The sequence below is a fragment of the Acomys russatus genome, chromosome 4 (genome assembly GCF_903995435.1).
Source record: "Acomys russatus chromosome 4, mAcoRus1.1, whole genome shotgun sequence".
Taxonomy (NCBI): Eukaryota; Metazoa; Chordata; class Mammalia; order Rodentia; family Muridae; genus Acomys; species Acomys russatus.
Window position 1 is genome coordinate 49,946,368 of NC_067140.1, and position 18,984 is coordinate 49,965,351.

An 18,984-nucleotide genomic window follows, 5' to 3' on the forward strand; every position below is an offset into this window, starting at 1 on the left:
GAGATAGGGTGCCTTTACTTGAGTCTTATCTGGTTATATTAGTGCAGAAAGTTGCATAAAATCATATATTTTCCTTTTCTAATTTTACTTGTCTGCTGTTTTATATCTTTGAATTTTGCCAAATGTTTCCAAGCCCAAACCCCAGAAGTCATCTTGGGGTCCTCCATCATCATGCGGGAGAGACCAGTCACTCAAGGTCTTCCTGTCTTCATGGCCCTCTTATCTACTTATTCTCTCACCCCACAGGTCCTCTTACCTTCTGCTTGCAAGGTCATAGCTGTGACTCCCGATTCTCCCAGCCTGAAATATGCTAATAGTCCAGATAGCCAAGCCACTGCTGTGGCGATTGTGTGAAATAAAAAGTAAAAATATTGCTTCTCTAAAACTCATTTGCTGAGAAAAAAAAAGTACATTCAGATTGCAAAACTCCATTTACTTTCTACCCAGCTTCCCTACAGACATTGTCCAACCTGTCTCGGCTCGCCTCTGTGATCCTCATGATGGTCACCCACAGCATCATGGGGGCTCAGTAACCAGAGACAACATTGCTCCCCCAAATCTCTCATAACTGATCACATCTTTCACACACTTCAGTAATCATGGGTTTGGTTTTTGCAGTATTAAAAAGGAGCCATGTGCAAGAAAATGACCCTGTACCTGCAAATTCTTCACACACCCCAAAGACTGGAGTAACCATGGCTGATGCACTCATTAGCAATGATAGGGTCTATTCAGAAGCCAAGTCCCTCCATCTGTCCTTCCCTGCCAGCTCCCTGAGAGCACCCAGGGCAAGCCCCCATCTTCCTAAGCTTTTGATCTCAGACAGCCTTTCAGTTCTACTCTCTCTTCTGTTGGGTAGCCTCTAGTGTTGTTTCCACAAATGGATCCTGTAACTCTTCTAAGGGAGGAGTTGTTTTCCCTCTGGCATTACCTGCTTCTCATCCATATCCTGGTGAGGGAAGTGAGGCTTGCTGTGTTTGCTCACTCTTGTAGTGTCTATTGCTGCTTCAGTAGTGTGCTCGTTTTTAAAGCAGGGCATTTACCTAGTCTGGAATTAAGGTCCTGCTTGGGGTATGGCAAGATGGCATGGCCTCTTGTGGAAGGGGAGACGTGCAGCACCTTTTCTGGAATAGTTCTTAACATCTGAAGGAGTAGATCTTTCAAACCCATCACAGACCAAAGGCTGCCGGTCCCCAGAGATATTTACTACTCACCGTTTGTGAAAACTGGTGACAGCTCTGATGTCACTCATGATAAGTGACTAAATTGGTCAACGCTGTACTGTACTTATGAGGAAAAAATTTACAAAGGAAGGGTAATTTCTTCGTTCCCGACCCTATGCAATACTTTTGTATTCTGCTAAATGCTATAGCATGTGGGATGATGATAACAGTGGCCGCAGGTACTGAACCTGAAGATAAGGGAGGGCTTTCTGTTCTGAGCCTTCCATGCTTCATCTCCTTTGTATTTTAAAAGGCTGGGGCCAGGGGGAATGACCACCGGGATTTTGTTGGAGGCGATAAAAATAGCTGATAATAAAAATGCATATTAAATCGCCAATTTTGCCAGGGCATGGTAGTATACAACTACAATTCTAGCACTTGGCTGACTGAGATGGGGGCTTGAAAATTTGAGGCAACCTAAGCCATAAGTAAGCTCTAAGGAAAACCTTGTCTCAAAAAGAAAGTATACAACAAAAACAAGCAAGCCTACTAAATCGCCTCCCCCAAAACTCCTGCAGAAGGAACAGAATATAGAGCAGGAAAACAAATTTGAGGACAGAAAGGGGTGTAGAAACAGGGATGGTAGTACAGCCTTATAATTCCTGCAACTGAGGATACTGAGGCAGGAGAATGGTGAGTTAGAGGCTGTCCTGGGCTACTTTCCTTTTTCCTCTTGCTCCTCCAGCTACTCCTGCTGCTCCTTCTCCTCCTGCTGCTCCTTCCCCTTCTCTTCCGTCTCCTCTTTTTCATTCGACAGATAGTAGCAACTCTGCTCACCTACAAAATGATATTTGGTGAGAGATTGCATAATTTCAAAGTGATGGTATTGTGAATTGACCAAGGCTTTCAGAAATATCAGTTAATAATCATTTGAATGGCAAAATGAAATTAAGGACTGTTAGTGGACTGTGCCCCTTTCTGAGTTAGTAGCCAACTGTTTCAACTCATATTAGTTTATATCCCTTCCTCTGGTGGTTGGCCTCAAAAGCATGTAGCTCTTCCAGCTTCATTTTGCGCAGGACACCAGTGCCCAGTCGCTCAGACAGTGAGCTACTGTGTGCAGAGAAGCAACCAGTTCTGACTCTTGAGAGCTGTTTGGCACACTCTTTAAAAGTTTTAGGTTGTCTGCTTCATGAATGTCTGCTTTCTTCTAAGTACTGAGCTATCTATCAGCTGTGCCTCTGTGATAAATTGACACACAGCTTAATCAAATATATGGGAAATGTAACTACTATAGACTGTTATGTAATTGAGCAAAAGTAACAGCAATCTCACTTCAAAAAAAAAAAATCTCATCACTTGACTGTAGGCATTCGTCTATTCTTTGGACACTGAAGATGCCCTGCCTATGTAGATATACTTGTAGAGGATTGTGTGTGACAAGGAATTGATTGTGTCCTTTTCTCCTGCAGTAAAGAGCAGGGCTTTCCGTTTAGGTATGGCCTCTTGTTTGGATAGCAGGAGAGGGGTAACCTTTCCAGGACACTTGCATACACTTTCTGCTAATCTCCACTATTCACCATCATATATACAGTACAAACTCCAGCCGACTGAGGCCCCGCTGTCAGCAATAGGACAGGTACTCTTGCAGTTCCCTAAGTGAGCCCATATGACTCCCTTTATGAACTGAAATCATGATGTAAGGAGTGTTCCCATGGTTCATTGGCATCGGTCAGCCCTCTTTCTTATGGTTTTCTTAGGACTGTGGAAAGCAAACTGACTTGTTTTTATTTTCGCAGATTTTTGCATGAGTTAGCCCAGATTCCCAATTTTGCCGAACGTGCCCAGTGCATAATCTTCAGGGCTGTATTTTCCGAGGGTATCACATCCTTACACCGAAAAGTAGAGATTGTCACCCGAGCCTCGAAGGTATGTTTCCTGTTTTAAAGCCTACGTTGCCCTTATTGGTAGCAAATGAGGAAATGAGAGGTGAGGGAGACCCAGCGTTAGTGACTTACAGAATGAAAGTTGTCTGTATGTTACATTGGCTGCTCCTCTAAGGAAAATGTGCAGTTTGTCCTGTATATGAAGGGTAGGGGAAGAATGAAAAAGAGAGGACTGAATAAGGGGAGAAGAGGGGAAAATAATGCTCTTTACAGATTTCTTCTTAACAAAATTGTCAATATATCACCATGTACATACTGGCCACCAAAACCACAAATCAATACAGCATGATTTGATTCCCATTCAGTTCTTCAGCTCACAAAGAGATTCCACTTGGAACCTATGCATACGATCATCTGAAGTCTGCCTACCTCATGAGATGAAAAGGTTGTGGAGACTTGAAGGAATGAACTGTGACCCTGAGTGGCTGGTACATACATTTCTGTGTCCACCACACTCTGTACTTGATCTGTAGTTGTCATCCCCCCGTTCTGCCCCCTGCTGAAGAGACAATCCTGAAAAGATATTTGACCTCTTCCAACATTAGAACTTATCAAAAATTAGCTACACTCTCTACTACTAATCTATAAGTATCTTATCAAGATTCAAACTGCATAAAATGAAAACTAGGTACAAAGGTTCAGCCCTCATCACTGCTTATAACTGGGTTGCAAGAGTAGGAAATCACGGTTGTTTGTGCTCCCCCTACTCCAGGATACTTACTGCTCAGTGAAACGTATCTTGTATTTGCCAACTGTTAATCCAAGTGGTAACAAGGCACTTAACGGGCTTGGTTACTTTAATAATGGCTAGCTGTTGAGCCAACTTGATTGCATTTGGAGTTCAGAACGTAACTGGTGTTTGCCTTTACAGGGCTTGTTGCACATGAAAAGTGTGAAGGATATCTTAGCCCTCATTCTGGCTTTTGGAAATTATATGAATGGAGGAAATAGGACTCGAGGGCAAGCAGATGGATATAGTTTAGAAATTCTGCCAAAACTCAAAGACGTCAAAAGTCGGGTATTTATTTACGTTTTATACCGGGTGTCTGTGTGCTATGGTTATTTTTCTTCTGAGTCTTTAATTTAAAACAAAGTATTCCAGACTGACCCATTCATCTTACCTTTCCTGTAACAGTAACCACTCATCTGAAAGCTTGGGCTTTTGTTTTTCCCTTCTGTGCTTTCTTTTGACCTGGTAGGTTTTTCATATCAGACCTCATGTTCAGTGGTAAAGCTCAACATATATTTTATCTGTAACATATATTAGGTATTGAACTGCTGCAATACAAGATAGAACAGCAGATTGTATTAGTCCTACCACAGAGGCTGGCGTCTGTTTGAATTTAGTATTAGTCACTTGTAATTTACTCACTCTTGACTGGCAGACACTGTTGAGCCTAGTGTTTGAATTATTCTTTTGCCCACAACAATCAGGGCTGGGGTCCCCTGTCAACTCTTCCAGCCTGATTATCATTTGGCTCCACACCCCTGCGGAGCCACCTTTTTAGAAACAACCAGCCCATATCTGGGCGTCCCATGGGGGCAGAGAGAGCATGGAGGGGAAATACACAGGCAAATTAGAATTAGACCCCTGTGAGCTGGACACAAAGGCTGCCTTGTGGGAGGGCCCACTCCCCCTGCCCTTCCAGGGTCATAAAGTAGCATGGCTTTTCTTTTAAGCTGGCCCTGATTGTTTTTCACGCCATTAAGAGCACATATTTTCTGAGGAGTTGCAAGGGAGGGATGGTTTTCTCTTCTGGTCCACAGCTCCCTCTAGTACTCACCACCCCCTCCTGTCTTGGCACCACGCCAGGACATAGGGATAATGGTTTGTTTGTTTGTTTGTTTGTTTGTTTGTTTGTCTGTCTCAGCCCTTATCTTAGTGGTCTCCTGGGTTACCTGGTTTGTTTTATTTTTCCTCCCACAAAAGATGGTGTAGTGTCATTTCTTCTTATAGTTGGATTTTTAAAAAATGGATGAAACTAGGTGGAGGAGGAAAATCTGCAGCAGAAGTGGGACTCAGTCTCCCAAATTGTAAAGGTGTCCTGAGCTGCGCTTTCTGCTCTCAGCTGGGCAGCTTGCAGGGTCTCCTGAGAACAGCTGTCATGTGAGTTTCTCTTTTACACCTAGGACAATGGGATGAACCTGGTGGATTATGTTGTGAAGTACTATCTGCGGTACTACGATCAGGTAGGGCGTGGCATTGGGGCTTCAAGGGGTTTCACCTCTAAAGCATGGTTAGCAGTCAGACCGTGGATACGGGCGATATAGGGAAGAGGGCTGGCATCTGATAGCTCCCCAATGAAGACAAGGCTACCCCTGGGTTTTAGAAAAGGAAATGTTAGAAAGATACAAGGCTGCTGATTCTCAGTCTACCATAGAATGCAGCTCCACACAGATCCCACATTGCCTCATGACCAGATTATGGAGTTTTCTGAACTCTAGATTCATTCAGGCACTGGTTAGAGTTGAAACTGAATTCTGAGACACTGAACAATATTGAGGAAAATTTTAAAACACTGAGATATTTTTTTAAAAGAGAAAGACTTACTTAATTATTTATTCATATTTTTATATGTATGTGTGTTTGCCTATGTGAGTTTATGTGTGCCACATGTGTACAGCAGCCTGCTGCAGCCAGAAGAGGTATCAGATCCTCTGTGGCTGGAAGTACAGCAACTGTGAGCTGAGCTGCCACATTGATGCTGGGAATCAAACCTGGATGCTCTATGAGAGCAGTGAGCTCTCTTACCTGCTCAGCTATCTCTCTAGCCTACTTACTTTTTATTAGCTACTTTATTTGGGGGACAAGGTCTCACTATGTATCCTGGGCTAGCCCAAAACTTACTAGGTAGACCAGGTTTGACTTGAACTCACACTGCCTGCCTCTGCCTTCTGAGCATTAGAATAAAGTCCCATTTACCACATCTGCCATAATAACCAAAATTCTACCCACAGTGCATTTGAGAATCAGAGATGTCAAATTTGAGAACAAATCAAAACAAGAGCACTCTCTGTGCTTAAAATACATTTGAATTCGAATTAAACACTTCTATGAGACTATGACCTGAACACAATTTTCTCCTTTATTCCTTCTCTTTATACTAAGAACTGGGAGTCCTTACTTTGGGAAGAAAGAAGGATTATAGTTAGTTGTTGAAAAAAAAACAGCAACTGATACAAAAGACAAAACTCATAAGAGAAGGTGTTGCGAGGGCTCTCATCCATTAGCCCTGAGAGCAGAGGATGTCTGCTGGGCAGCACTGAAAGTAAAACAGAAGAGTCCAGAGACTTGTTTCCTGGTCTGTGACTCCGTCCAGCAGACAAGCTAAAGTGGTCATGGACTATTTCACAATTTATCCTAGCCTGCCTGGAGACTGTATCAGTTCTCAATCTATGTGTCTACAGTCAGGCTTATGGCACCCCACGGAACTTCTCCCCTTTTTTCATCAAGGACTTAATGATTGTTAGTCGCCCAGCTGTCGAGTTGTGCACCCCTCTGGGGTTGTTTGCTGCCCATCAGCTAAGTTGTTTCCACTGTCCTTCTGTTTTGCTTCCCTACTCACTACAGCTCATGGAGGCATTAAAGTTGCTCTCCTGGAGAGTTCCTGTGAATCCCAACTCATCTCCTGGGCCCAGGCAGTTCCCATAGACCAGGGGTTCTCAGCCTTCCTAATGCAGCCCTTTAATACAGCTTCTCACGTTGTGGTGACCTCCAACCGTAAAATTATTTTATTGCTACTACCTAACTGTAATTTTACTACTGTTAGGAGTTGGATCTGGAGCTATAGGCTGTTGTGAGCTGCTGTATAGGTGGTGACAAATGCATCCAGGTCCTCTGCAAGAGCAGCAAATGCTCGTAATCACAGGACCATTGCTCTAGCCTACTGTCGCAAGTGTCCTTATAAGATTTTGGTTTTTCTACTATTATTCCTCCCAAGAATCAACATATTCTGAGGTCTGAGGGAGGAAACTCCCAATGTACTAATTAATTAATTAGTTAATTAATGCTTAATTATATTAATAACATATATTATGGAGTTATAAAGAAATTATAACTAATGATCAAGAGGCACACCAAATATGTTCAGCATCAATAATCCATAGTCACAGTCATGGTGGGATATCTCAATGCACCCATTAGAACATGCACTATAGAAAGAAAAAGGTGTTGGCAAGGGTAGGGGCTATCTAGAAACCTTGAGCATGGTTTCTGAACATGTAAAATGTTTCAGGCACAATGTAAGTCACATTATGGGCAATCCTCAAGGATTTAAAAACAAAACTACTACATGATCCAGCAATCCAACACAGGACACCTTTTTCTTAATTCATACATGTGTGCTAAGTGAGCTAGCAAGATCTCAGCCTTCTTGCATTAAGAGCTCTGGAAATATGCAGACATTTTCTAGGAATTTATAACTGAAGACTCATAATACTGTTCTGCTTATGATAATAACAAGAAAGATTTGGAATTTTTGATAGGTATCCAAATAGTTAACAATAAAGTCAAATAAATCATGCTGGAATTGTCAAATGGGATGGCATACTGCTGTGGAAAGTTCTAAACACAATGTAGTGGCCCTGGAAAATATTTTGTCTGCTTCTAAACTATATACATGCATGAAGCAGGGTGGAGGAAAAGATAGGTGGACCTTTGAGTTCAAGGCCAGTTTGGTCTACAGAGTAAGTTCCAGGACAGCCAGGATTACAGCGAAACCCTGTCTCAAAGAACCAAGGAAAAATTATATGCATGTGTTTCATATATATGTGTGTGTGTGTGTGTGTGTGTGTGTGTGTGTGTGTGTGTGTGTGTATGCATTCAAATGTGTGTGTGTGTTTGTTAAATGTAAAGTAACATTAACTCAGAAAACATTCTGTAATGATATAGTAATACATTTCATTATTATTATTTCGAGCTGTTAGGGTTTTGGTTCTTTCTTTAACTTTCAATTACTAAGCATTGTGAATGGACATTTGTAAAAGTGAAAATTATAAAAAAAAAAACAAACCAACCATTCAGTTCAGTCATTCATGGCCCCCCTTCCATAAGCATTTGTTCACATCTTGATCCTTGAAGGAAATCTTGGCAGCTCTCACTTTGGAAGCCTGCATGAAGATTCTTTAAAGGTCTCCAAAGATTTCCCTTTGCATCTTCCGTGGATGGTGTACAAGTTCCCAGTGATCTTGAAATTACTCCTTTGGAAGCCAGAACTCACTGTTGGCTCTTTAGTGTCTACCCTGGAGGTAGCCAATAAACACTAGCCACATTATTGTTAATGTAGATACTACCAAAAGTGTACTAAATGGTCAGATGTAAAGAAATAGGTGCTTTTGTTTTGTTTTATCTTTTCTGGAATGAGGGAAATGTGTTGAGTTTCAGAATATTTAGCAGGAGCAGGCCCAACTGAGCATACTCCAAGTTCTCCAAGCAAGTACCCATAGGGCAGAATAAGCCCCAGGGAATCGTGGGCAAGTGATGTTTTTAACCCCAGATGGGCATCCATTGATCTGTGTTTCATAGAGAGCCTGAAAGTTGTCCATGGCATATGGTTGTTGATGAGAGCAGGATGCAGTAGAACTGACTTGGTGGAGGAAACTACAATAAGAATAGTTGCAGATATAGATTAATTCCCCGTCCACATTTGTGCAGTGCCCTCCCGGTGTTCACTGCAGAACACACTGCATTCAAGGGGAGGGTGGAGCCGTGTGATTTAGGAAGCTCCTCTTCCTTTGGGCAAAAGAAGTGATGATTTTTTTTTCTTTTTTTTTTTTTTTTTTTTTTTTTGTGGTTAGTAATGATTATCAGTGACCTGAAGAAAGGCGAGTCCTTTAGGCTTCCTGCCGCTTCTGCCTGGCATCGGCTCCAAGCTCTAGATCTGTAGAGGTTGACGCAAACCACCCATAGACAACTTGTCAACTTGCAGTGCTTTGATTTGATGTTCTACCAGGCTTATTCATCACCAACATTTTCTCTTTTTCCACCTTATGGAAAAAAAAAAAAAACTGAAGCCATGGTAGAGTTGGACACACAGATTAGAAAGTATACTGAGGTTCCTTTGGGGACTGCCTTAGGTGGCTTTTCACTTTGCGTTCAGATTTGGCACCCATAGTGTTCTAGTTGCTTTTAAAGTAGAAAAGTAAGCACAGGAAGATGAAGGAATAGGGATGGGTGAGTCCTGATAAAATGAGGAGAGCCATCTTCCCGCAGCAACAAATGAAACAGAAAGACTAAGGCCAGTGGTTCTCAACCTTCCTAATGCTGAGACCCTTTAATGCAGTTCCTCGTGTTGTGGTGACCCGTAACCATAAATTTATTTTTGTTGCTACCTCATAACTGTAATTTTGCTACCGTTATGAGTCATAAAGTAAATATCTGTGTTTTCTGCTGGCCTTAGGTGACTCCTGTGAAAAAGTCATTCAGCCCCCCAAAGGGCTTGTGACCCACAGGTTGAGAACTGCTAACTTAGAGGAAGGGGAAAGGTCCAGGAAGCTCCTGAAACTATAGGAAAATATAGTCATAAACTACACGTCTGGCACGGCGGCATGGTCAGCCCTAAGGAGGACTTCCCTGCATGCACAAGACCTGTACAAGATTAAGACAACCGAAATCTTAATGTGGATGATGGGGGAGCTCAAAAAGCCCCACCCTTAACTGACCAGACACGGGAAATTGATGGCTGCTGGGAGAGAGAGTCATTTTTCTTCAGGATGAAGCTACTGAGAACCTATCCATGCTCTTGTAGATGATCCTACCCTCTTTTGCATACAGGACGGTACCAAGTGGACTCAGTACTCTCAAAAGATAACATGAAAAGTTAGAAGAAAAAAGTAGTTGTAAGGATAGGGGAGGAATTTAAGGAGTGGAGGAATAGAGAGTAGATTTGATCAAAACATACCTTATACATTTTCAAAAGAAATACACACACACACACACTACACACACTTGCAGACTTCACAAAGCAATATTTCATGAACTGTCTGCAGTGGTGCCTACCAAAAAACCATTTATTGATATGTCAGATACTATACATATGAAGAACAAGGCAGAGTCCCTGCCATTGATGTATTTATAGTCTAGTGACACATCAGACATACACTTTAATGCTAAAAATTCTAAATTAATACCAATAAATGCCATGGTGATAGGATCAGACACTCTTGGACAACACAGGGAAGCACCCAGGTTTGGGGAGGTCCCAGAAATCTTTGGGGCAGTAACGTTTGTGTTAAGACTTTAAAGATGGTTATGAACAAAGAGCTATGAGGATATTCTAGGGCAATGGAAAAGAACAGCATTGTAGACAAAGGCATAGAGGCAAGAAACTGGCTTGTTCTCTTGTTTCATGAAAACTTGGGAGTAGAACTTGAAGTTGGGGGAAGGAAGATCTAAGGCTTGTGCTGTAGAGACAGAGGCCAAGTCATAAAATGCCTTGTAAAGCAGTTTTGGCATTTGGAATTATTCCTAATGGCAGTAGGAAGGATGGAATGTGAAGGGAAGCTGGCAAAGCAGTGTGTGGTGCAGAGAGAGAAACAACCGAAGACTGTCTAAGATATGCAAAATAGAAGCTTACATAAAACAACTCAGGAGAATACAGCCTAGGCTGCAGAGGACACTTAAGGCTCTGCTTATGTTTCAGTATGCCTGAAGTGTCTGTCCCTTAAGATAATTCACAGCTCAGATCATCCATCAGTTAGAGCTGTGGACCTTGTCAAAAGCATACCCAACCATGCCCACCATAAATACTTCCCAGGATAAGCCAACAGCATTTAGATTGGCTTTATACACACAGAAAGAACCAAGATTCTGCACACATTCATCATAGTTTAAGCTGCAGAAGGAGTGAGTAAAGGAAGAGGGTAGCACCTCCCACTCAGTGCCTTCTTATCCAATCCACACCCACTGGCATACCCCAAGATGAGTTATCTAATTGCTAGCATGTGAACTCAAACAGGGGCTTCCAGTGTAAGTACTTTCATGTGTTTCCATGGCAATAGAGAGAAATAGATGAGCGCATACCTGACAGTTTCTTCTTCCATTCCTAAGGCAAGAGAGGAATGCAGCCCATGCCAGCGGCATAGCTAATCTCAACTCCAGGAAGACCAAAAAGATAACTGTGAAAGAGTCCTGAGCTTCAGAGCACAGAGCCCTGGTGTAGGGAGAGCAGCACCATGGTTCCTATTTAACCACGTAACTGACTGATGCTCTGGGATGTCAACTGAAGCAACAAGCAGGAAATAGAACGTGCTCTTGTTTACCCTGTCTTTTAGGAAGCCGGGACAGACAAGAGCGTTTTCCCACTGCCTGAACCACAGGACTTCTTCCTGGCCTCCCAAGTCAAGTTTGAAGACCTCATAAAAGATTTGAGAAAACTGAAGCGGCAACTAGAAGGTAATGGGGAACTGTTGTGAAAATTCAAAGGTCGACTTAGAACAGTTTCATGTGATGGATGGCTCATGGAGTGGATTGGAATGGAGATGCCTCATGGGCTTCTGCAACCATCAAGGAGCATTCCTTCTCTGGGCAGTAGTTTCAGGCAGGGAGTCCGTGCATTCCACTGACTTAGCCATTGAACATGTGATACCCTGTGTTTTGCCATAACCTCATTTACTCCTATGTCCTCACCTGTTTGTGTTTGGAGGCATTTGCATGCACACATGTATGGGTATGTGTGTAGGTCAGACACCACCTTGGGTGGTGTCTATCCTGTTGGTTCAGATTTTGCTTTTGTCTTTGAGACAGAGCTTCTCACTGGCCTGGAGCCCACCATGTAGACTAAGCTGACTTGCAAAGAAACCCCAGAGTCTGCTCACCCTCCACCTCCTTCTGCTAGGATTACAAGTGTGCACCACCATACCTGCTTTTTAAAATGGGTTCTGGGTTTCAAAATTGAGTCCACATGCTTACAAGGCAAGCACTTCCCCTGCTCCATACCTGCTTTCTTCTGATATTCAGTCGTTACGTCTTTAATAATAATGGCTGCTTATTGCGAGCACACCATTTCCTTGTATCATTCTTATAACAATTATGATAAACAGGGACTATTTTAGTGTCATCTTAGAGATGAGAAAGTTGAGACAAGAAAATTGTCTTTAGTCAGAAGCAGGTGTGCTCTGCTGTGATTTAGTATCTAGTTACATACCATATATCTTCTAAGCTTCCTTTACTACACACACACACACACACACGCACACACACACATTTATATAGGAACACACACACATGTATATATAAAGGTATAGTCTTGTCACATATATGAATACACACTGTAACTCTATATTTGTTTTTGATATAACTCTAATGATAATTTAAAAACCCACATTAATGTTCTATTTCAATAAATGTGAGTTTTTAATGATAGAATCTAAAAGCCTGAAAAGTGCTTTTTTTTTTTTTTTTTTTTTTTTTTTTTGGTTTTTTGACACAGGATTTTTCTGGCTGTCCTAGTTTCTCTTTGTAGACTAGACTAAACTCAAACTCACAGTGATCCACCTGCCTCTGCCTCCTTAGTGCTGGGATTAAAGGTGTGCACCACCATGCCTGGCTTCACTTTTTTCTTTTATGTTTTGCTTATTTTGTTTTGGTTTTTGACTTTTCAGAAGGTAAAAGTATGTGTTTCTTGGTCAGGGGTTTTCCTTTTCACCTTTTGAGTCTTGTGTTTTCACTGTGGAATCATCTTTTTGTCCAGGAATATAAGTGCTAGCTATAGCATTGGTGTGAACCAACGCAGGTATTCTATGGAGAATCTTGGGAGCATGTGAGTGTCCACAGAGAAGCATTCAGGTGTAAAAAAGAAAGCTTGAGGAAGTGAAGATCTTCAACCAAGAATAGTTTTACACCAAAACATAAAATAAACATGTTAAAAAATGTTTATGGTGAAAGAGTTCTCTTAAAACTCCAGTCTTCAGTTTGAGAATGGTCTGGCCATAGACACAAAGTTGGAAATGTGCTTATGGAGTTAGGGAGAAGATGTGCTCATGATGTATAGGGGAGAGTGTGTGCTCACATTTTGGGGGGGAGGTGCTCATAGTGTATAGTGAGAAGATGTGCTCACAGTGTATGAGGGATAAGATGTGCTCACAGTGTATAGGGGAGAAGGTGTGCTCATAATGTATAGGGGAAAGATGTGCTCACAGTGTATAGGGGAGAAGGTGTGCTCACAGTGTATAGGGAGAAGTGTGGTCACAGTGTATAGGGGATAAGATGTGCTCACAGTGTATAGGGAGAAGTGTGGTCACAGTGTATAGGGGATAAGATGTGCTCACAGTGTATAGGGAGAAGTGTGGTCACAGTGTATAGGGGATAAGATGTGCTCACAGTGTATAGGGAGAAGTGTGGTCACAGTGTATAGGGGAAAGATGTGCTCACAGTGTATAGGGAGAAGTGTGGTCACAGTGTATAGGGGAAAGATGTGCTCACAGTGTATAGGGGAGAAGGTGCGCTCATAATGTATAGGGGAAAGATGTGCTCACAGTGTATAGGGAAAAGTGTGGTCACAGTGTCAGGGGGGAATCATTTATTTTTACATTGGCCATAAAAGTTTTTCAAGTACAGATAGTGATTACAAATTAAGATTTTTAGCATCATAAATTATTTTTAAAACAGCATTCTGAAAAAAGAAAAAACAAAACAAAACAAAAAACAGCATTCTGATTCTTCCTTATTCCCACTCCCACTGTTGATGGGTTTGAGAGAAGTTCAGTCATATGGATCCTTTGTATAGGCATCTGGTATGTGAACTTCAGGTTGTTTTTTCTCTTTTAAAGGAACTGAGAGTTTTATCTTCATCTCTAATACCAGCTGAATTTGTATTGTAGTAAAACAGAATAAGCCATCATATGATGTTTGCTCTGTGCTTCTTCAATGGTAGACTTAGGAGGCAGGCCACTCTCAGGGTGTCAGCAAACATCCCATGTGGAATGGAGATCCAAGATGTGGGCTCTCCCTTAGTGTCCGTTCTTAGGCCTGTCCCTCTGCCCCTTGCAAAGCCCTTGGCCTGACCCTTCATAGATGTTTGAGAAGAAACTGGATCCCTGTGTAATCCTCCCCTCTCCTGCCAGGGGCTACCTCCCCTGACGTCCTCTGATGTCCTTGTCTATCTGAGCTTGGTGATGAATAGCAAAGGGATGGAAGGAGAGTGGAAGGGTGGATTCCTCAGGGAACATCACTTTGTCTAGGAATGCAGCTGAGTGTCATGCTGGCCTCGCTATCTCCTCTGACATTTTCCTCAGCCATCCCAAGGACCCACATGAGCTTCTGGAGCTGGTGGACTAGCTTTAGGGAGGAAGACTGATCCTCCCCTGCATTCTTTCCCTTCCCTCAGCTGTACTTCTCCCAGACACATGATGTCTTACAAACACCAAGGAGGGGACACCATCCCCCACCCCATACACATTGAATATTTAAACAAAAATGCCCTGCTAATCTTTAGAGATGCCAGTGTTTTTAACACATGAAAGGTACTAAGTAAATATTTAAAGAAAATACAGAGCCTGGGTGCACTAATGAATTTCTTTTTCTTCTAAATACCATCTGGTGAGATGGCCAGGATCACAGCGGTCCGTTTCATCTCCAGTTCCCATTCTGTTTCACCTCCCTTTCCATAAGGCCTTGGTGTGAACCCAGATTGAATGTTTAATTGAGGAGGACATAATTTTCACACATACAGCACAGATTTGATGAGACTTTGAGGTTTATTGTAGCCATTAAAATGTCGTAGCTGCTGGCAAAATCCCAGAAAATGTCTAAAGCCAAACCAGATGTGATTAGCAAGTTTCAAGTGGTGTCAGGCCCCAGGTCTCTAGATAGGCATGACACCACCCTTGAGGAGGAAACATTGTTGAGTAGCATTAACCAAGACATAGATTTATCCTGTGGCTGATTGGCATATATATATCCCAGTTGTGAATCTCAGAAATAGTCAATAAAAATCTTCCTGAAAGACAACTCATCTTTTGCGCAATTAAATTGATAGAGGGATTGATAATGGCGCCAACTGAAATTTATTGTGTGACTATTATTCTCTGGTCCTTTACATGTAGCAGATCTTTTAACCTTTAATAGTGATCCTGCAGGATTAGGATTACTTTTGACTTCTCACAAGATAAGGAAACTGAAGTCCTTGGTGTTAGTCACTGGCTGCTGGCTCACAGGTAATGACCCAGCCATGTTGGAAACTGGATATGATGCTAGGATGTTGCTTAATTCCTCGTCACACCCTGCTTGTGCTATCCCTTCATTTCCCAGTGTTCCCTTCTCTAGCTGAAGAGCCCTACCTCCTTCTGTTAATGATGGGTAATGCCGTCCAGGTGTACTGTCTGAGAGGGACACACACATTGCTTTCTCCACAGCTTACGTCCCTGATTTCCCATGTCTTTTTTTTTTTTTTAAGTCACATTGAATCCCCTGGCTCCCACCCATGTTCCATTTCTTTCATGCTGTGGTGAATCTAAAAGAGTTTCAGCATTGTTTTCTTTATGGTATGCATTATCTTCCATGGACATGGAAGGGGAAAACTGTCAAAACTCTGCCCTCCACTACCATAGTTTCTGACTCTTTAATTCTCTTACTTGTGTACATTTTCAGCATGTAAGATGGCAAAGACTTTTTCTTATGTATGTATTGTGGATACCCAAAATGTTGCTGAAAGTTAATATTAATGGGAATGTTCTGCCCTAAATTTGTATTTTTCACTACAAATGCTTAGTGAAACTTTAGAGGCGAGAACTCAGGCCATGGGGCCAGATGTGCTCTTCTTACTGGTTTGGTGAAAGTAAAACCTTATGAAGTAGCGTAGCATAACTATAAAAAGTTTCCTGCGGAGAATGTTGATAGCTCAGTGGTTGTGGATATGAGTAGCATCAAAAGGCCCTGGGCTCAGTCCTCAACCAACACACTCAGACACACAAGAAATTAACTAACTACTCAATTTCAGTTGGGTGTGGTAGCTCATGCTTGTAACGTTAGCACTTGGGATGGTAAGGTAGGAGAATTACCTTGACTTTCAGTCTAGCTTGGGCCACAGATGAGACATCATAAAGAAGCAAAACCAAGCCAAACCCATTTCATTTCTTACTGGGAGATCTGGTTATATAGCACCTGCATGATAGGAAAGAATGAATAAATGGCTCCTCTGATAATGGCAGTTAGAGATACATCCCTTTTACTGTTATGTCTGCAACCTATAGAATTGGTCCCTGCTACTCAAGGGGCAGATGGCTACAACTGGGCAGTATCTTGTTCCCAGCGCACTAACTCTTCCTTTGTGAAGACAGAGTCAAGTCTTGATGCTGATACACATACACTTAGTTTTTTCTACATCCCTTTAGCAGATAATGGTTTTGATTTCCTTGGTCCTGTGGCATTATAGGAAATGATTGAGAAATGGCAAGCATCAGTGATCTTTCTTTCTCATTCCTTGACCTTATCTTCTTGTAGAACTCTCAAGGTATTTCTACCAACCCATATGTGGTAGGTGAACTAACACCCCCACCCAGCAACGCTCAAACCCTAATCCCTGGAATCTCTGATTATGTTCCCTTACATGGAAAAGGGGGAGTCTACAGATGCTGACATGGGGAGATTATTCAGGCCTGGCCAAGTGGAACTAATCTAATCACATGAGTCTTTAAAATGAGTCTTTAAAAGCTGAAAACTTTCCCTGACTGTGATCAGAGGGAAATATAACTACAGGAGAATGATCGGCGGGGGTGCAGTGTTGCCAGATTTGATGATGGAGGAGATGGGGAGTGGGACAAGGAATGTATGAAGCCCACAGAACTGGAAAAGGCAAGGGACAATCTCTTCCCAAAGCTCAAAGAAGGGAATACAGCCCTATCAGTACCTTGATTTTAGCATAGCTAAGAGTAAGCCATGCGTCCAGCTTCTACCATGCAGAACCGTAAGATGGATTTTGTTGTATTAAGCCATTGAATATTTGTGCTTATTTGTTATAATGGCAACAGTAAACAAATGCATCATGCCATGGATCTCTCTCTCTGATTGTACTTGATACATCCAGCCCTCTACATGCACATGCGTGCACGCACGCGCACACACACACAAACATGCACATGTATACACACACACATACACACACACACACACACACACACCCATAGACACACACAGCCTAACTGAGGCAATAGTTATTGGATTCCCCAAATAGAAGCATCAGTGTTGGGTGAAGTATGAACTACTGCTATAAAAAGAAGTCAGTAGGATAGATAAATATTAAAAAATTTAATTACATTTTATGTGTGTGGATATGTGTGTGGGGCTGGGTGGGTGGGTGGGTGGGTGCGCGCGTGCGCGCGCATACAAGGGCACACATGTGGAGGCCAGAGGACAACTTGAAAGAGTTCACAGTTTTCACTCTACCACATAAATCCTTAGGATCAAACTTGGCTCCTCAAGCTTGGCAACAAATAACTTTACGTGCTGAGCCATTTTGTCAACCCTAAATAAATATCCAAAGCTGTATATTAAAGTCATGTCTTGGAGACTGGGGACATGTCTCAGTAATGGCTGTTCTTTCAGAGGGCTTGTGTTCAATTCTCTGTATCCATGTGACAGCTCACTGTCTATATCACCAGTTCTAGGGGGCCCATCACTTTCTTCTGCCTTGCTCTGGCTCTGTACACACATGTTGGACAGACATACATGCAGAGAAAGTAGGTCCACTGTGTACATGAGCCAATTAGAAGCTCTTTGAAGCCCTTTAGGTTCTGAAATAAATAAGATTTAACCTTGTTTAAAACAGCATTTCTCAGCTTAAAGAATGAAATATCAGCTCCCCCTCTCTTCCTTACTGGACACATGGTGTTTTATAAAACAGATGTCTGTGAAGTACAGTTGTGAAGATGAGGTATTGGTATTTGTCTTAGTTGGGGTTTTATTGCTATAAATTCATGTCATGATCATGGCAGCTCTTATAAAGGAAAACAGTTAATTGGGGCTGGCTTACAGTTCAGACGTTTAGTCCATTATCATCATGGCAGAAAACATGGCTGCAGACAGACAGAAATGGTCCTGGAGAGGGAGCTGAGAGTTCTATACCTGGATTTGCAGACAACAGGAAGAGCTAGTGACACTGCGCCTGGCTTGGACATCTGGAATCTCAAAGCCTGGCCCTAGTGACACAGGTCCTCCAACAAGACACCTACTCAATCTCCTAATATTCCTAATCCCTATGAGCCTATCAGAACCACTTTCACTCAGGCCAGCACAGTATTACTATCAAAGTTTCAAGATAATTAGACAGTTGCTGGCCAATGATCATGGCTGTGTGGCCTTCACTGGCGGCACTGAGTGACCAGTGGCAGCGCTTGCTCACATTGTTGATTTTGACACTGTTGTGACCATTGAGTTTTCCATCCACATACACAATTAGATCCTCCTTGGTGTCTTGATGTTTCAAATGCAAACCAAGTGACACTAGTTATCTTGGGAATGATTCTGCTACCACCTGCTCCCACCCCAAATACACATTTCTTTGATGTGATCCTGTGATAGTGTTTTATCATGAAAAAAATATTCTGGATATGAAGTAAGAAAGCTGAATTAATTTTTAAATTGAACAATTAGATAGGAATTCTTTGGGTAGATGTTGAAAAGCCCACACGTTCTGGGAAAATTATCTGAGAGTAAAGATACTTTGCCTTTTGGGCTATCAGTAGTTCCTTACATTCCCTCTCATTAAGATTGAGCTTTATAATAGACAAAATCTTTATCGAATCTTTCCCTGAAAACACAGCAGTGTGAGCAGTGTTGCCATATGCTGGGACAGTGTGAGCCTCAGTTAGCCTGCAGCACGTGATGCTCAGGTGTGTGACTGTTGGGAGAGACACAGTTTCCCACACTACCCTTCATGGTT

At 42.2% G+C, this 18,984-nt stretch overlaps 1 protein-coding gene across 2 annotated transcripts in view; it reads left to right on the forward strand.

Moving 5' to 3' along the window:
* Fmn1 (formin 1) overlaps window positions 1–18,984 on the forward strand; it is a 295,331-nt gene that overhangs the window by 173,898 nt on the left and 102,449 nt on the right. For both annotated transcript variants that reach the window (XM_051144337.1, XM_051144336.1), the window contains 4 exons: window positions 2,963–3,092; window positions 3,981–4,127; window positions 5,240–5,299; window positions 11,381–11,501. In XM_051144337.1, coding sequence (XP_051000294.1) covers window positions 2,963–3,092; window positions 3,981–4,127; window positions 5,240–5,299; window positions 11,381–11,501 — 458 coding nt within the window. The remainder of the gene's footprint in view (window positions 1–2,962; window positions 3,093–3,980; window positions 4,128–5,239; window positions 5,300–11,380; window positions 11,502–18,984) is intronic.